General features: G+C 44.4%; 1 protein-coding gene across 1 annotated transcript; it reads left to right on the top strand.

Annotated features, from left to right (window-relative positions):
• The first annotated feature begins 200 nt into the window (after nt 1-200).
• Mpp6 (M-phase phosphoprotein 6) lies at nt 201-11,517 on the top strand. The gene is made up of 5 exons (XM_070530610.1): nt 201-507; nt 575-675; nt 5,807-5,897; nt 5,986-6,065; nt 11,269-11,517. The coding sequence occupies exons 1-5, from the start codon at nt 454-456 to the stop codon at nt 11,399-11,401; spliced, it is 459 nt and encodes a 152-aa protein (XP_070386711.1). The 5' UTR covers nt 201-453; the 3' UTR covers nt 11,402-11,517.
• Nucleotides 11,518-19,645: the final 8,128 nt, after the last annotated feature.

Here is a 19,645-nt window from a genome sequence, read left to right as displayed (position 1 = left end):
CCCGTTGGTCATAAAGACTGGTGATCTGCAATATTATATCAATTCGCTAATGTTATGGCAATAAACATACTTGCAATAACACATAAAAAGAAGTGAAGGAAGCTATAAAGAAGCCGATTCAAAAATTTGTGGTCTGACAATATGCCTAACAGCGATTTGATGGCTTGAAGTTGTGAGCACAAGCTTACAGCAGACAAATCCAAAGCCAAGTGAAGGTTTTTCACACGAGCACAAGTTGGTTCTTCATTCCGTTTGCTGGTTCTCCCAGTGTGGTTCTCCACTCTACGGGTGGCATGTTTGAGTGTGACTGCGCTAGTTAGCTAGCGCTGACTGTATCACGTTTTTTTCTATCGATCTCTGTGTGCAACCTCTCGCTCGAAGTTCGGGCCTGCGACGACAACACGATAGTGGGCGCTTGAAGTGCGGCTGACGTTAAACTACTTCAAAAAAGAAATGGCAAGGGACACCTCAAAGACGAAACTTTCGAGGCACCTACTTGAAATGAAGGTAACAGCGTTGCGTATTGTGCCTCATGTTATGTGTTTCGTTAACCGTCCGTCGCCACTTCTTGCAGTTTATGAAAAAAAGCAAGGAAAAGGCACAGAAGGACGAGGAGGATGAAGAACATCGCTCGTTATTCAACAGTGATGCAATGGACACCATAAAAAAGGAGGGGTACGTTAATACCTAGCTGGAAAACATACTTGCGATAAAACTGGAGGCACACGCTAGCATACCTCCTTTTTCACCCTTGTAGGCGCACTTCTCGAAATTGAATTCGATAACGTGGGACATATTGCTTGCTGGTGTACTTACGACTTCGTTCTGATATCACTGGGACGATTTCCTTTGGTTTAAGCATGATGTCAAGAAAACGTGGCATGACTTCGTTAAATCCTGGTTAACAGCGATCGAGCACGAGATGTCTCTAAAGCCAACGTTTCTACAAGGAGCCTTGTCTTTGTCTGGTTGACAAGTCAGTCTTGCCGCCCTGACAACCCCTTTTCTCTATGTATTGTAGATAGCAGTGAGAGAGTAAACACAGGCGTGGTCAACGTAAACAATAAGCTTAAGATTCGTAGCGCGTAAGCAAAGGGTGACGTCGAAAAATTATTCAGTGGCTACAAAACAGTGTGACCATGTTCTGCTTAGACATAAAAATGGTGATGAGCTTGTAAAGCATCAAGAAATAAGAATGTCTAGACTCTACTATATCAGAGGCAAAAAGAAGTTGCAATTTGCATGTGTAATGGCATCAAAGTTCTACGAGAACTTTAAAAGTATTAAACTCGGATATGTGCACATACCCTCTTTTTTTTTCCTCCCTCACTGCACAAGTCATGTCCTCGCCACACCCTCGCACTGAAAAACTTATCCACCCACCGTCGCGTTGAATCCATCCTACCCTTAGCTAAAAAGGCAGCAGCGAAAAAAAAAAAAAAAGCTACGCATGGAGACAGGACAAACACGAGCGCTAGTTCGCCCACACTAAGCTCGTTAAACGAGCTGTTGCAAGTTCTGCCTAAAGAACACTCTGGGAAAATCTTGCCTGCACTGTATCTCAGATGCCTTCGATAATCAAGCCGAAAGATAGCTGAGTGCCTGATATCCTCAGCACCTCCTCATTTCGGTCACAGTGGGCCTTCTCAAAAAGATGCGCACAAAGCCGCAAATGTGCGAAGCTCGTGCACAGCGTAGGTAGAAAGTAGGTGTGATACCTTAAATTCACATGCTATCACACAATCTTGAAAAGGTGGCCCAGCTTTACGACGTGGATGTGTTCTCTGCCCCCCACAAGCTGTCAAAGCTTTGCAGGTTGGCCGACCCGGCGGCAACCCAGCAGCGTGACTGCGGCACAAAGTACAGACGGTCTTTGGTGAATACGCAGGTGTAGTCTATCAAATTCCTTCAAGGTGTAGAAAAGTGTATGTTGGCCAAACTGGGAGATGTGTTATCGATAGGTTAAGGGAACACGCAAACAACGTAAAACCATGTGAAGGAAAAGATTTTGAAGGTTTACTGGCAAGTCATTGTCTGACTTGCAAGGACTGTTCGCCCTAGCTTGAAAACACTTCCATTATCAAAAGGAGTAAAACGTGCAGCACAAGGGAAATCGCAGAATGTGAACGGATCTCTAGACTTGTGGAGGGATGTCTCGGCATGACCTCTATCATGCTTGCAGACAAAAAGCTGGCATATTTACGCATGCACAGATGATAGCCCTTGCCTCAAACAGCACATATATTTTCTGAACCATTCACAATCATGTTGGAAGTGCAGCACTCGTCCTTGTCGTCCTGCCTCCTGTCGTGTTTTTCTTTCTTGTGCTGCCACCTTTTCAAATATGTACCAACAAGCCCAGTTCACCACATTAATCGTACTCCTTCCTTCGGTTTGGTACGATTTCATATAAAGTATTTACTTCTCCTGTGAGCTTAGTTTAAGAATATGATTGCCTGCAATGCCATTCAGATTGTCGAGGTGTGCCTTTGCTTTCCTTATAAGACCATTGACCAAACCTAAAAGACTAAGCAGTCCGCAATGCTTGCGAAGTGACAATCGGGTAGGAAATTCAAAGTAAATCAGAAAAATATAGAAAAAAATATTGTACAGTACAAAATTATGGGTTTCATTATATATATGATAACAGAGCATAAGTTTACTTGCAAGTTAGTTACTGAAGTGTCTGGAATAATTAGCATAAGTTAGAAATCACTTATGACTGCACAGCATGGTAGACTTTATAGACCCACCACATGAGCACACTATTTTTGCGAAATTGCTAGAACCCCGGAAGTAGAAAGCAGAAGTAATGATGTCACACACAGGAAAGGGGCATAATGTTTAGCCAACTAATTAAGGGAAAGCAGTTGCCCCCGAGTTAGGTTCGTGCATTGCGTTCGTCTAAAGTTAACCGAAAGAACAACACCGAGGTACGAGTGCCACTAAGACACACTTAAGTCAAAGATTAGGGTCACCTACCATTTTTTTGCTGGACATGCTATGCAACCCACCATGGTAGCTTAAGTGGCTGTTGTGTTGCGCTGCTAAGCACCCCCATTTCCATGGAGGTGAGATGCAAAAAGGCCCGTGTCCCATGCATCTGGGTCACGTGAAAAAATACCGGGTGGTCAAAATTAACCCAGAGTCCCCAACTACTGCGTGCCTCATAATCAGATCGTGCTTTTGGTACATAAAACCCCAGAATTGTTTTTAACACACTGCGCCATCTCGTGGCACTGCCAAGAAGTCTGCGCATGGCCCCCAAGACGGCACGACTGGAGCACTGGGGTGTGCAAATGCCGAAAATTGTTTCCTCTTTGACCGCACACCGAGTGGCACATACTCAGTGACCTAAGTTGGCAAGAGGTTCATTCAAGAGTGAGACATACTCACTGCAATCAAGGTTAAGCTCATTAAATGTTGGCGGGAAAGATGTTAATGGAAAAGTGGTACATGCTCAGTGCATTTGTTGCTTGCATTTGTTGCTTGCTTGCTAAACTTGCTAAAGGGTCAGCATGATCCTTGAGGAACCTGTATGAAGGTGAAGTGAGTTTGATTCTGCCGAGCACAGGAGAAAGTTCAAAGGTTTTTTTTTTTTTTGTTTCTCACAGTAAGTGCACTTTTTAATGTGGGAGTCAAACTGCAAAACAAGGCACAGCCTGCTATTTCCACAATCGCTAGGCTGAGCAGCCTATTTCCCTGGCTATATGCATGTGTAATCCACCAAGTCCTTGCAACACCCTTGGACTCGCATTTCATCACCAGGCACACTGGCGAATAGACATCGTGGGCAGCAACGCAGGAATTGTAGTGAGATTTTTAGTAGTATGTTGGGGATAACATGCTACAAGCAAACACTCCTGAAGACATGGTGCATCCAGACAAGCTTGTTGCCCAAGAGGAGAGTTTGCTACTCTAGGAGGATATGCTTACTAGTTTTATACAGTAGTGCTTACTCTCAAAGGTGCGATAGTAACTTTAAAAAAAAAAAAAAAAGCAGTGTTTGCTCTGTGATAATGCTGAAGGAACCGAAATATGTCTGGGTTTAGAGTTTGCCTGCCTAAGCGTGGCTTGCAATTTCACTGCAGAATGGCTACCGCTTCATTATGGCCTTGCTCACTGTCATATTTTTCAGCCTTCCAGGCATCTGCGAATAATGTGCATGCTCGGAAGTTTGGGAATCGGAGTAACAATACTGTGCAGATCAGCGCCCAGAACTCGTAATCGCTTGCAACCTGTGCTTCCCACTTCTGCTTGCGCATTCAGGCATAGTCCTAGAGCAACTTATGAGATTCACTCAGCGCAGGCACGGGTGAGAAAAGCAAATGCAAACAGGCGCTATCTTGACAGGCTGTACAACTCACTGAAAACCACCAGCTGCCAAAGTTAGATTCACTCATTCAGAAACTAGGCACTTGGAATTGATAAGAATATTTATTGAATATGTATAGATTTGCTGTATGTCTCAATATGACCCACGAACATCATCCACTGTTCGCTCTCTTATACAACTAAAGTTTCAATCATGTTATGATACTAGGCGCTCAAGCATGCTTCCGTCCTTTAATTTGTAAAACTGGCTTAGGCGTATTCTTTATTCTTTATTCAGACATATCCCCGCTTAGCCCGAAAGCGTTACAGCAGGGGGGTTACAAGCATGAAAAGAATACATCTTGATTCTCACTGCACACCTGTTCACATGACAGAGACTATATCCCCCTAATCCTCCCCCCTAATTTATCGCTGGCTCCATTTTTTATGCAGAAAGTTTCACCCTAGTTATTGAGTTTTGAAAACAAAGAGCTTGTTAGAATTTGTTATTCAATACTAATTCATTTACCTAATATACCTATCAACTACCCTGTTGTGATTATTCGAGAGAATCAGTGCAACATTAAGTTAAAGCACTTAAGTTGCATGTTTACTGTAAATAATGTCCCTCGACCACCATTGCCATGGGCCAGCTGAAGCATAAAACAAATCAGTTTTAGTTTTACTGTAGCCAAGCTTTAGATGTATTAACATTGCTTTTTTGTTCTTTTTGATGTTGCCTTCCCTAGGTCAACAAATTCTGTCAGTGCCTGAAGAACCAAATTTGTTTCTATCTCTAATCAGATAAAGAAAAGGTGAATTTCAGCATGCTTATTTCAGATAGAGGAGTGTGCTCAACTCGTCTAATCAGTGGAAAAAACATTATGTTGGTGTGACATTAAAATGTTGTCAATATTCCTACTTTCGTTGCTACTTCAGCTCCCAGTCACTGTTTACCTACAGCTCACATCACCAGCCAGTTATAAATGGCCTTCAACGTACATCTGGCTTCAAGAGGCTTCAGGTGACTTCGATAAGCTAGCGCGCTTCAAAACTTCAGACCTCGAAGCCATGACACATATGGTCTAAGTGACTTCTCTGCACTTCTGCAATATACATCGTGTCCTCCTTATTTAGCTTCTCATTGTCACCACCACCCTTGTGAGGGCTCGCCCTCAGGAAGCACTCCTGTATGAGTACATTAAATGTGAAGAAGCCATTAATAGTCATCACCAGTTGCAGCAGCTTGTTAGTAGGTGATTATATAAGTTTGGAACTTGGCACAAATAATATATTTTGCATGCTTTATCTTATCCATGCCCGTTTGTACCACCTCTCTAGTGGGTTACTAATGCTATGCTGAATTTTGAATCATTTGCATCATTTTTCTATTTGAATCAGATTGTGCTATTGCAATTTCACAAACATGTTCTTTTGGTCATACTTGTCCTTGCCCATTTTATTGTTTTGATGTTTTTGTATGTTTTTTTAGGTCACGTTATATTATTCAAGAGAGCTATGCACCTTGCTTAGGGCTGATCCTTCCTAGAATGTCCTTTAAGGGCCGTAATCTAGAAATTGAGGTAAGGCTGTGAAAGATAACCTAGTTTTCTTTTCTCCATGCTTACAAACTGGCCGTAAGTTCATAATTATTTGCTTTTGATGTTTTAGCGAATAATGCAAGGTGAAAATGAAAAGGAGCCACAAACATGTAAAATGCCTGGCATTCCAGATGAAGAAATGGCTGAAAGGTAAAGTATTGCTGATTTATTGTGCACCTTTTGCTTTTGTTGATCAGCTGCTTTCTGTATCGGTATCTATATTTTCAATGTATGGCTACATGTGTTGTTTTCTTAAAACAAGCATATTTATTCAATATCTTAAAGGGCACATTTCATAGGCTTATTTATCTAAGAACCATAATTACTTGCAGATTTATGTACTTTGCATATACTGCAGACATAAACATCGTGACGTCACTTACAAATCAGCGTTACTAGAACCAGTTAGTTTCATTGCTCCGCTGTTCCAACCTGAAAAGCTCTAGGAGCGATTGCACAAATTTACAGTGCTGCAGTCAAGCCTAGCTTTCGCTGTTATGTGTTGTCTCCCACAGCCAAGACACAGGCTTGAAGAGGAAGCTTAAGCTTGAGTCAAATTCCCATCTGCCAATTGAATTGCATGTGAAACATAGAAAAGCTTTCACTAAGCAGCTTTGTGCCAGTGTAAATTAAGGTGCCTTACTTTTTTAAAAGACTTTAAAAGAAAAGCTAAATATTGATAAAGAGCAGAATTGTTCTTAAAAGCCCAAATATTTTTTTTTAAGTTGGTGACATCGCCAAGTTCAAAACTAAAAAAAAAAAAAGCTGTGGCATCAAGTTTGCATTTCTGCAACGAGAACATATAATACAGGTCTGAAGCTGCAGTTTATTAATAGAGTGTTTGAAGCACACAAAATGTGTTAATGAACCCTCTTGCCTCTCTGTCAGTTGGCTGCCCTGTAAGAACTCCAGACTCCCCCCCCCCCCCACCTTTAAAAAAATAGAAGAAACTAAAAAAAAAATCTAACCCACATACCCACATTTCCAGTGATAGTCAACATCATTGCCTTCCTTGCACACTGCTGGGAGGGGGAATTGCAGCTATTTTTCTATACATAGAAAGGAAACGATGGCTATTGTTTCGTTTCCCATAAAGGTATGCAATGGCTTCAACCTCATCCTGGAAAATTAGTAGCGGGAAGTGCCAAGTCACAACAGCGCCAAATTTCTCATTACACGCAGAAAAAAAATAATTACTAGATGCACATTGGCAGCTGCAGCAGGCTTCATTCTTGAGTGCATGCTTTTGATGTTGAAATGTATTTTGTGGACAAACATTTTGGGGGGTCTGCAACGATTTCCAGGGCAGCCAAGTGTAGGACAATCTATTAACAGTTTACATAAAGCTTTACCATCGTTTTGGGAGTTTTCCAAATATTTTATTGACAGTGCAATGGTTGTGGTCTGGAGCAGTGTAGTACAAGTCTTTGTTGTCCACTTTATGACCTAGCAGATGTAGTTGCAGAACTTCTGTTTTGAAGAGTCAGAAACTCACTGTTTCAATTTTTTTTATTTTGCAATCCAGAAAAATTTTCTTTTATTTAAGCTTTTCATTAGCTAGCTGCCTTTGCACTTTGATACAGAGTATGTCAGCATGAATATTGCAATATTGTCCGAAACAAAATGTGCACATTTGCAGTGCATGGGAATGGGACAAAACAAAAGTTGCAAATTACATGTAGCAACTATTACGAGAAAGAATTCATTGATGCTTCTTCTACTCTATTTATTGGGATAGACCATTTCGAGGCACCCATAAGCATTCATTCCATTCTCTGCCCTGTGTATTGGTGTACCCTGTTGCACATTTCTGCAGAGTACAGACATACTGTACACGTGTATACCGATGGCTCTGTCACACCATATGCCTCCACTGCAGCCTTCATCATTCCACATATGATCATCGCTCGGCGGTTTAAACTAGACCATAGCTCAACATCAACTGCCGCAGAACTTGTTGCTATCCGGGAGGCACTTTGATTTCTCTCTGAGGAGCCTCCTCACGCATGGACGATATTCTGCAATTGCAAGCCAGCTCTTCAAACGATTGACTGTGTCCTCAGACGGGGCCCGTATTATTCCATGGCTATAGAAATTACAGAGCGTCTCGAGCACGCAACTAGAAATGGCAACAATGTCACCTTTCAATGGATACCCTCACACTGTGACGTGATCAGGAATGAACAGGCAGATACTGAAGCGAAAACTGCTTTAGATAATGCTTGTGAAGTGCGAATCCCGTTCTCACGAACAGACACAAACGCCCTACTTCGTCGCGTAATACGCAACCGTACGTTGGAACACTGGATCCAACCAGATCAACGACACAAGCGATTACACAAATGGGACCAAGAAATGAAATTTCGTATGCCTCACAAGTTCAAAACAAACCACACGAGCATGGTGCACCGGATTCGCCTTGGTGTCACATTCACCAACATAGACATCGGATAGGTGCCAGTGATACTAGCCCAAACTGTGAATACTGTGAGGTGCCAGAAACACATATATTTTTCACGTGTCCCACGTACGCGCAAGAACGACAGCAACTTGTCTCTTCCATTGCAACGATCCATAAGAGACCGCTATCAGACGAGTTTCTTTTAGGTCCTTGGCCTAATGCAAACAGCGCAGCCCTGGTAACAAGTGCCGCTATAGCTTTTCTCCAAGCCACTGGGCTGGACGCACGGCTTTAGAGATGCCACAGCTCTGTGAATTTGTATATACGCATCTCTTCCTTACACCACCATCATTCATGAGCCCTTTCCCTCCCCGTCCCTTTTCCCCAATGTAGAGTAGCAGGCCAGAGTAAGTTATAGCTCAGGCCGACCTCTCTGCCTTTCTGTAAATAAATTTCTCTCTCTGTGTGTATTGGCATACTAGAAGCATCAATGGCTGCCACCAAAAAGCCTTTACAGTTAAACCTCAAATAATAATGAAATTCTCAATATAACGAATTATTTAACTTATCATAATCTCATCTATAGAACATCATGTATTTAGAACCTTAATATAACAAAGTGTTTTTGTATGCGATTTCAATATAATGAAATTTCGCTACAGCTGCAAAGGAATAGAGTGGCGCAAACTGTGTTTGGGTTTTGCATTTGGCATGCTATTTCACTGATTTAGCGGGAGTCCCAAAAGCTTTGCGCCAACAAACATGATGGCACCCATCAAAGCAACGGCTCTAACCTAGCACCAAACTGGGTTTGATTTGTGGTAACATGTGGAGTTCGCAAGCTAGAAGTGACTGTCGATTTCATGGCCTAACACGGTTTAGCTTGGCTGGTGAAGGCACATAAAGTTGGTTACTCAAAACTAAGCACAACAAATTGCTTGCGGCTAATAGAATAACCTCTAAACTATGATTTAACGCGGAAACACAAATATCAAAATTACTCTTGTTATCATAAAATGGTATATTTTATTTCATTATTTATAGTAGCTTTTCTTTGACGCCGTAGTGGCGCTGCAAGCGCAAGACGCTATCAGGTTATAACGCAAAGTCTTATTCTGTAACTTACTCCTGTGTGCCCCAACGCTAACACCCGCAAAGCTTTTGGGGCCCCTATTCTAAAACTTTCAAATGCCGAGACAATTGACATTTCTGCGGGCACAGATGGTCAAATGATTAAATTACAAGCAGCTGCTTGCAAACGGGCACCTCTCAAATCGCGTGCAGTGTTTTGAGAGGTGGACCGCCAAAGTGGAGTCGCACCATGTTCCGTCTAGAGTCCAAGTGCTATAATATCCTATCGCCCCCCAGGAGTGAGTGAAAGTGTACGAGGGTGAGACCAGAAAGATGGTGGCTTCACGATTGCTACTTTCCCATGTGTAGAAAGGGAAAGGGGAGCGAGCTCGTGGTAACCCGATGAAACGCGCCTGAGGGGTGGCAGGAGGGCGTCTCGGCCGTGGCTGAGCATGGCTCAGCCGCGCACCCTGCTTTAGAGGTAATCTCCCGCATGTACAAAGAACGGGCGTGCTGAGACAGCGTGGCATCATGTAAGCTGTCTTCCCGTGCGTTTAGTGTTGAAGGTATCGTGATCTCGAGTTTCGGTGACCCGTTGGAGCGAGAGGCAGACGAAGCATTTCCTGCCTGCGGGCGATGCTCTTAGCCGCGGGACCGGAGTGCACGCAAGAGCGTAGCTGATTTCGCGTACTTCGTACTGGCGATGTGAAGATATCGTCGATGTGGCATGAAACCGAATCATTCGTCGCTAACTCCCAAAATCGTCAAAATGAATTGTTTTCTCACACAAATTTGCTTTCGATTGCCCGATAATTCGCAAAATTCTGCGGCGCCTTTCCTTGTAAGAAAAACCAATTGGCAACTGTACTTTTTTGCATAAAAGGTGGAATTTCAATTCAATGAAATGTCGATATTGGCTGTTTTACCTACTTCTTATATCGAGGTTTAACTATTTTGATTTACACCACTTTCCTGTGGCTGTCCCCTTTCACCCTCACCTGTTCATTCATCTTTAGCAGACTGTAAGCTAGGCTGAGCTACAGCACTGCTTGTTTATGCAACTGGCAAATGGCCCAGCTCGGGTTTAGTAGTGCTGCACTGTTCACATTACCTTTAACATCTGCTCTGCAGTGCTGCGCGATTCACCATTTCACCTCATTGCAGGATAATGTCTTTTGTACCTTTATTAAAATGAAAGCAGAGTTGCTGTCTCATAGTGTTTACTGTGTGCTTCTGGAGGTCCATTCCTCTATAACTTCCTCTCTTTTCTCAGCATTAGTATCTCTTTTTATTTTATATGCTATTATATTTTTGCTTAGTCTGCAGTTGCAGTATGTCTGTAACCACTGAAAAAAAAAAAATTGGATTATGTTTTCAGCAGTTACTAATAGTTCTAATACTTGTTAGGTTTGTGCAGATGTTATTGAACATCACGGCAGACATTGCTCAGCAGTTGTATTTGCGCATTGCTCTGCATGCGGAAATCTAAACTCATTTCTGTACAGGAACCTTTCATTGCAATGACATTTTTAAAATGCTAAATAAATATTGTTTGTGGCAGTTTTTGTTTCCCCTGGCACTGAAACGTTTCATTTTTTCTGGAGTTCTTTCTATGAAAACAAGCATCCCTTCACCGTGTCCTCATCACCATATTCTCAAAAATACTATTCATTCTTGAAAACATAAAGGCATGTTTCGAAAGCATTTATTTGCCTTGCCCTTCTTAATAACAACCTATGTGTTAATGTTTTGTTGGCATTTATTAATTCTGGTGATAGCCATAGCCTTAAAAAAGAATAAAATAGTTATTCTGGTAGAAGCTACCAGCTGCTTGTTTGCCCTCATTTTTTGAAACCCATATCTTCTGTTCTGCCAACCCAGGTACTCCACACTTGTTGGTACCATTGCTAAGAAGTTTGACAAGAGAAAACCAGCCAACCAGTGTTCTCCAGAAATGGCTCACAAGATAAAAGTGCCGAAGCACTTTAAGTTTGAACAGCCATCAGATGATTGAGCAGGCAAGAACTTGTCTGGTGACATACAGGGACTTTTACCTTTGCACTACAGTCATACATTTGCCAGGAGCAGTTTGCTTTTCTTCCACATTGCATAAAGATGTCACTTTTGTGTTGCCTGTGTCCTGTGTTCATATCAAAGTTGATGCAATTAATTTTTTTTATAACCATCATCAGTGGAAGACTGCCCAAAAGAACTTCCCAAGTTAACGATGCAAGTCATGCTGCTACCTGTAGAACACAAATATGCACTGCACCTATTTCTGTTGGTGACACTGCCCTAAATTATTTTGTGAACAGCCATTGATGTATTTTCAGTATTTAATGTTTTTCCTGTGTAACTGTTAACGGGTGCAGAAATAGGCAGTACTTGAGGTCTCATATCATTTTAGGAAGTTGGGGGGGGGGGGGAGCAGTTTTTTCTCTCTAATGCATCTTCCTTTTCTGGCATTCTGAGAGATGCCGACTTTAGTGAAAAACTGGAGATGCTAGCCTGACTGATGGCCTGGCATGCTACTCTAAATTTTTGGTGAAAGATGTGGTGATGCACACAACAGATAACAGTCCAGAAAATTATGCTAAAAGGCATTGAACACAAAAGCTCATTTAACTGTGGAGAAGGTCTGAACCCTACAGTAGATGTACTAGAACCCCCCTTCCCCCTATTTGGGACGCAAAAGAAAGAAGTCGGGTAGGCTGTCAGGGACTCTGCCTTAGTGGGGTACGTGAAGTGCCTGCAGGGTGCGTGCTGCAGAGGGTGTAAGGGCACTAGAGTTGCAGAAATTACGTAACCAAATACACAAGTTAAATTTATTAACGCTTTAGAAAACGTTCATGCGTCTAACTTTGCAATCGGGCTCACTGACTTTGCAGCGGGCCCATTTGTTTTGCAGCGGGGGGCGACTCGTGACACTCGAGGTTATCCTGCGCCGCTCAAGCCTGCCACACGTTGATGGTTGGGGCTCCTCCTATGCGCTTGCGCTCGCTGCCCAAGTTTGTTCGTCGTTTCTTTGCCGTCGTGCTGAATGCAGCTGAGGGGCCATGGCTGAGCTAGCGTGAAATTTCTACAAGTTGCACGTTTGTGGACATATCACTCCTAATAAGCACCAGTACGAGTTGGATAATTGCACCTACAATGCCAATGTGGGCTCTTTCAAAGCGACCACTCCTGCTCCGAAGGACAAATGTAATTCTCTGCTCCAAAGTAATTTAGAAAGCCGAGCTGCGGCTTTCTAAACGCCGCGCGGGAGGCTAAATTGAGTTCCAATTGGGTCATGTGTGGCACGCGACACCTGAACGTTTTCCTGTACTCGACGACACCAAACTAAGGCACCCTAGCGACAACAATGTCATCCTTAGGACATCCACTGCCAGGACGTAGATATCCTAGGAATGTGTCGAGTATGTCCTGCGGATGACCCTTGCACGATCGCTTGGCCGCTCTTTTCCGTGTTCTGAGGACATCTCTTCCATGTCCGCGAGGGACATGCTGCGTACATTTTAAGGACATGTATGCCAGGACCTTTTGCAAACTGTTTACTATAATCTCTTACGTTCGCAGCTCACCCTGCGTGACAGCACAGAGAAAACACCGGCCCACTGCGTCAACACGCTACCGTGACGTTACGCGCACACGCATGGAAGTGGAGAGGGCTTTAGGAGAGGGGTTACGGAGTCGCCATCTGTGGGAAGGGCCTCCCTTGCATAGTATGAGGGTTCACGCGGCGCGCTCCTCATAGGTAGCTTACGGCGCTAAATAAAACGTCACGCGGCAGCGCTCCTGGACATTTATGTAGGTACTCTCAAAATGAGGGAAGTTTTTGACTGTCGATATAATAATCTTGGGCAAACTGAAAGCACAGAATCGTTTACAGACGCTATCTCTTTACCAAATACGTACAGTGAACGCCACTGCGCGAGGTCTAGGCGATGGATTCTCCCGAACCGGCTTCTTGCGTGAAAGGTAGGCGAACGCTGAGAGTAAACTATGTGAAATATGTTCTTATATAGTTGGCTGTCTGTATAACCAAATGGGGCATAACAGAATGAAGCCTTAATGCAGCGTTCGCACGGGTTCGCAGCGACTGGCTGCGCGACTGCATGTAGGTCCGCGCACAATGTTGTGCTTTCACTGTGAGCGCGTTTTCGCACCGTGCCGGGAGCTATGGTCGCAGCACATGAGCATTTGACAGTACACTAGCAACCATTGTTGCGTGAACACTGTCAGAACTGTTCAAAAATAATTTTGTTATAGAGACTTCGACGCCTACGGCGACTGTAATGTGCCGTCGCGACAATTCAATCTTTTTTGTTTTCTAAATTCTTGGACATTTCAATATTATTTCTCAATTAGCGTCGCACTGTATGTTTATCGGTCTTCTCAGCGTGCGATTTCCCTCTGCTTCTTTTTCGTAATCCAGTGCATTAATTCATGACACAATCATGACCATATGCCATGCCTTTTTTAATGTGCGTCTTACTGCTCCCTTTTCGTTCCAGTGAACTTGCCAGTATCTAGCATAAACAAATTCATAGACCAAACCGTCATTACATTAGCCGGGCAGCGGGCGCGGGCGAGCGCCTCAGTGCTCGTTTTCTGCTACTCGCCGAACATTGCGCAGTCCCGGCGCCGTAGCAGAAATGTTCCTCGCGTCTGTGCTTGCTGCATACCCGAGTAGTAGCCGATGGCTGTCTGCCGGTTCTAAGTTTCGCCAGCCAAGCTTCACGCAGCTCCTTGCCCTGCGGCTACGTGTGAATAAGGCTGACACTGGGCTCTGTTGCGTACGTCTGGCACTGCAACACCGAGCAGTAGCCTACCATGCTGCACGCCTCCAAAGGCAGCCACTACCTATTACTATAGTACTTTCAAATGTTGTCAAGCAGACGCCCAAGGCGGTAAAGCCTCACCACCATCACCAGAACCGCAGCCCAGCTGGGACTTTAAACATTTGTTTTCAGCTCGCTTCGGCGCTTCCGAACTAGTCGACGCGGCCGCTGTGTCCCATGGTCCACATGATCCCTCATGCCATGTCACGCTGACGGTGGCGCCAGCTTTTCCAGTGGTGGAGCTCGGCCCCAATACTCTTCATTCTTCTAGGCCTTCCACCCCGCGCGCATAGCTTATTGAACGAACTGAACTTTTAAAAGTTTAGCCAGACGTACTCATGTTTTCTGGCATGTTTGAATTACATACAATTCGTACATGCTGTTTGCACGCATGTGGGTACATCGTACACGTTTTGTGGCATGTTCGCATTGTAATTCGAGCATGCCAGAAAACATTGTTCTTACGAGGAAACGCACACAAAGCTTCTTGGAGGACAAATATCCACGTGCATGCCAAAAAAGTTCATGTTCGATATCCGTGGTAGGATATGCGAAAGTACGTCTGTTGGATGTCCCATTTTTGTCTGAAACGGCGCACGGACATTGGGACATGATTCGGGTGCCCTATGCACAAATTCAGGATGTCTACCAACCGTGAATTCTCGGAGATTTTTAAGTCTGGAAATCCTCAGGGAAAACTTAGGGAATTTAATTGTGCTTCTATCAGGGAAAATTAGTTGTTATTTATTGAAAGGGAACGAAAGTCGCGCTAATGCTGGCTCGAGTAACAGAGAGGAATCGTAACGAATCATCTTTCACGCCGTGTCGTCGGCTGGAGGAGTTGCCAGTGTACATTCAATGAGCGATTTTCCGCACGTGCCCTATAATTCGGACGGCTTCGCGGCACCACCACGTACCCCATAGAGTCAATGTATAAGGACGTCTAAAATTTCAGACGCAAGAGCCCTACGCCTTCCGATTTTCCGGACTTTTTGCCGTGACCGCAAGTTTGAAGCGGGATTAATGAAAGCCGCCACTGCTGCCGTGGGTGGAAAACGCTAGGCCTAGCTGCTTCAACGTTCGCTTCTCACCGTTCGGCGCCGTGTTTTTCATTGAAAGAATTGCCATTGCTGAAACAATGGCACCGACTGGCTTCGAAGCTCGGAAAGCACAGCGCGTTGCATGATGCCGGTTACCGAAAATCGGCTTCGCCTCAATACAGAACTGTTACGCGGTGAAGCATAAGCGTGGGAAGAGGCAATTGTCACAGGACAACAGTATCTATTCCTTAATTATACACGTATCCATCCGCCATCTCCTGTCATATTACGAGCACCGATATGCCTAATAAGTGTACTGGTAGGCCTTTTTGGATGTGCCTGTGGCGATTGGAACCCTTAATGGCAATAAAAGACATGAATTAATTTTTCGAACTGCCCGATCTTGCGGCCGTTTTCGCGGCCCTTAGGGAGTCCGAAAAATCGGACGTTGACGGTACAACCGACGAGGAAGATGCTTCAAATGGTCCTTGTGGCGAACGCGCGGTGGAAGGAGTACAAGAACAGGAAGGACCCTACGGCATTGAGGATGGGTAAGGAAGCCTGCCACCGTTTCGATCAAGCAGCTTGAGCTCAAAAAGCAGTTCATGGTTCTATTGCGCTTAGTTTTACACTGACGATATTAAGTGAAGGACAGGACGTGGACGGACGTAGCGCAAACTACCAACTGTTTAATACTGTTAACGAACGCGCTTATATATACAAGGAGATATGGCGTTGGGGGGGGGGGGGGCAATATATAAAAAGATATGAAAAGGTGATGACATGTGATCATAGTTTGGGCCAGGCATAGTTCGTTCACTTGCATCCGTTCGCTCTGGCAAACTCGACCTCAGCTCTGATAAGCACGATGGACGGTGTGCTTACGCAAATCTGTTTTTCTTTAGCTATCGCAAGCGCCTCCCATATTTCCCGCTCCATTTTTGTTTTTGATGTGCCAATGACTGTGGTGTTTTCTAGTAGTGGAGAGCATTTGCATATGTTGTTTGAAATGTGCAGCCAAGTTCCTCGGTGCTGTCAGAAGCTGGCATGTGTATTTGTGCTCCTATAACCTATCATTCAGACAACGTCCAGTTTGCCCAATTTATACTTTCCCGCAATCTAGTGGGATTTGGTAAACCACTGAAGTAGCACATTCCACGTACTTTTTCACGTGCCTAGTCTGACAGACCGTAGCACTAGGAGCTAAAGAAAAAGGGATTTGCGTAAGCAGTCCATCCACCGCGCTTATCGAAGCTGAGGTCGAGTTTGCCAGGGCAAACGGGTGCAAGTGAACGATGTATGCCTGGCCCGAACTATGATCACATGTCGTCACCTTCTCACATCTTTCTATATCTCCCCCCCCCCCGCGCCATATCTTCTTGTATATAAGCACGTTCTTTAACAGTATTAAACAATTAGTAGTTTGCGCTACGTCCATCCACATCCCGTCCTTCACTTAATATCGTCAGTGTAAAACTAAGCGCAATATAACCATGAACGTTCACCAACAAGCCTTCATTGCTTTGCTAATGTTTCAAAAAACAGTGTTGGCTGACTCCGAGATGAAGGTCTACCTTATCATAATAAACTCTTTAAAGCGATGAAACGCAACACTAAACCGTTGGTTGTGCGCGGGTTGAGAGCATGTCAGGGCAGTTGAAATTAACACACCAGCTGTTCAGAAAGAATCTTACTTGTGACAAAGTTCGGGCCTCGTACCAATAAGCTTGCCAGGCACGTACCCAAGGAGGGGCCCGGGGGTGCCCGCTCCCCCCCCCCCCCCCCCACTTCCCACCCACGCCACCATTTCTCGCACACATTCCTAAAGCGCCGCCACATCAATGTTGAGACTTGACAGCTATTCGGCGGTTAACATTTTGCTGCCCTTTTCACTCCTTTTGGATGGCGGTAGTTATCGAAGTTTTCTGGGATGTGATGGCCAGTTTCCTCGTCAATTTGGTGCCCGCGCGGATAATTCGAGATGCATTCAGTTGTTACCATCTATTCAACGGTCACGCCCATCGTTGTTCCTTCGTAAGTTCAACCTTCTTCATTTAGACTGATCCAGGAACCAGGAAAGGGATTCAGTTCATGGTCAGCTGGTCTGTATGCACGTGGAACGAGTTGCGGCCAGAGAAAATGCCAATTACGTTTAACTTTTCTTTTTGTTTCATTATTTCCTCGAGAGATGGCTCGCCGCGACGCTGACAGATCCTCGGAACCATATACCCGTGATATGGGCTAGATAAGGTGGAAAATAAAATGCAAGATAGCATTCATCATCAATCCCTGGAATAACCTTGAAACTCATAGGCAATATAACTGTCACCTTTTAACTCTTCTGGTTTTTCCCTAATTGTACAGCTCTTTTCGTGCAAAATTGCCAACTGGAAACAAGAGTCGCAAGGATATGATAAATTAAGCGATCTACTAAGGGACAGAGCCAAGGCAACAGCCAAACAGGAAGAAAAAGCGAAAATTAACAAATGTAACCGTTGTTTATGAAAACATTCATGAATCAACATCTTTTTATTTAAAAAAGACGTAGAGAGAACGCCGCCGGAAGTGGAGGACAATTCCGTCTGTTCTGAATGACGCTTCTACAGTTATCATTCGAGCCGCTTAACGTTGCCACTTCTCTGCTGTGCTTATGTAGATGTTTTTCTAACCTTCCGCGGTGGGCGCAGTACATGCAGAGTTGCAGCTTCCTGTGCCATACGCGGTTGTATGTGACTAGCGGCCACGCATCGTTAACTGCCCAAATAACAGTAAGACTCGGTTGTGGTACTTAACTTCTTAGAGCAGTAAACGAGGGATCCAAAAGTGCTGTGATTGTTCTGCAAATATATATTTCTATATATTTCTTCCCTCCTCCACTATTCTCCTCCCGCTCTCTTCGCCATCTTTCATCCGCCGCTGCCCTCCGCGTTCGCTCTTTCATGCTTTGTTGTGTTCATTTGCTCGGTTACGCCGACGCTTGCCCCAAGAACGGGCGCAAGAGCTGTGCTCTAAAATAAAACGTTCCCGCGGCACTATTGACATGCTTCTTCAGAAAATTGTGGATCGCAAAGCAGCATCTCGGGTTCAAGGGTGAAGAAATCGTCCTGGATGACAACAAGGTAGCGCTTGCAGGTACTCGAAAAGACTATCTCTTCTGTTCGCCAAATCAAGTCCAAACTAGTGAACCTTACAGCGGAGGCCACCGCTTAGGTGAAAATTACGCAAGAGAGACATAGCGCACATTCTCAGAGTTCACATTTGAGTTTTTATGCACCAATATACCTGAAGCTGATCCGCACGCAAACATGCCACGAGAGTGCAGCAGAAACATTTGCCGTTCATAAAAAGGGAAAAAGTGTAACTTTGGTGCAACTAATGCCGATACCTTCGCATGCGATGTACCCCATGCTTGCTCTGGTAGTGTTCCAACGTGGATTCGCAGTGAGTGCTCTCCACCGAAGGACGGCGCTTAACCATGATTCCGGACCACTCTGGATCTGCCACTGAAATTTAACATAGGAATCGAGCCCTTCGAATATCCTCTTATCGTCTTCAAGGACCCCTCCCTATGGCCCCATCAGAAATTTTGGTTACGTCCACGGAAGCACCGTTCAGGGTGTGCATCCTACGTATGGTAAGACCTTTTAATAAGTATTTTATTACCTACCTGTACATGTATACCTACATATATTTACCTTGCCTTTTTAAACTTCTACAACACTATACTTCTCAATTATCAGAGCAGATGGCCCTACCTGGCGCCTCCTGCTGCAATGGATGCCTAATTGCGCGGTGCAACACGGAGGCGACAGCTGCGGCGTGATTGTTAATCATGGCAGAGGGAAAGCGATCCATAGAGCGCCGGCTTTCAATTGAATTTAGAATCTTCACTGCGTACGTTCGCGTGGTATAGTCGTGTATCAACTATTAATATGACAATTTAGGGAGAAAGAAGAACTAGTAAACTTAAAAAAAAATCATATTTGTCTATTGGAGGAACCTGAAATGTCGACATATGCTCAGCTTAATTTTAAAGCGAGCCTTTCTTTGCCTCTTCCTTCGACTTTCCCACTGCTGATGTTGCTGTCTGGCACACTGCATCGGGGGTGGTTCAGAGCATGTGTATACATGATAGCAGCAAGACTGAGAGGAAAGGCGACGTGAGAAACTCGTTTAGAAAAAACCGTGTCAACTGTGCACAATACGCTCTGGAGCTCCCTGGTCGTCGCCACATTATCCTCTTGACAGCTGTAATTATCCGTGAACCCCCTCAAAAGTATTGCAGAAATTGCAGCGCTCACCTTTCTACCAACGTTAGAGTCCAGAGGGAAGCTAGATAGAATGGTAGGAGGAGTGGGGAGATCGAGGAGGCAGAAA

This window comes from Dermacentor albipictus, chromosome 1 (assembly GCF_038994185.2).
Source record: "Dermacentor albipictus isolate Rhodes 1998 colony chromosome 1, USDA_Dalb.pri_finalv2, whole genome shotgun sequence".
Taxonomy (NCBI): domain Eukaryota; kingdom Metazoa; phylum Arthropoda; class Arachnida; order Ixodida; family Ixodidae; genus Dermacentor; species Dermacentor albipictus.
Note: the sequence above shows the minus strand (reverse complement) of the source record. Positions and strands in the feature narration are given on the sequence as shown.

Coding starts and splice junctions, on each gene's coding strand:
- Mpp6 (XM_070530610.1), top strand. CDS start 454: ATGGCAAGGGACACCTCAAAGACGAAACTTTCGAGGCACCTACTTGAA. Junction 676..5,806: donor GACACCATAAAAAAGGAGGG/GTACGTTAATAC, acceptor ATGTTTTTTTAG/GTCACGTTATATTATTCAAG. Junction 6,066..11,268: donor GATGAAGAAATGGCTGAAAG/GTAAAGTATTGC, acceptor CTGCCAACCCAG/GTACTCCACACTTGTTGGTA.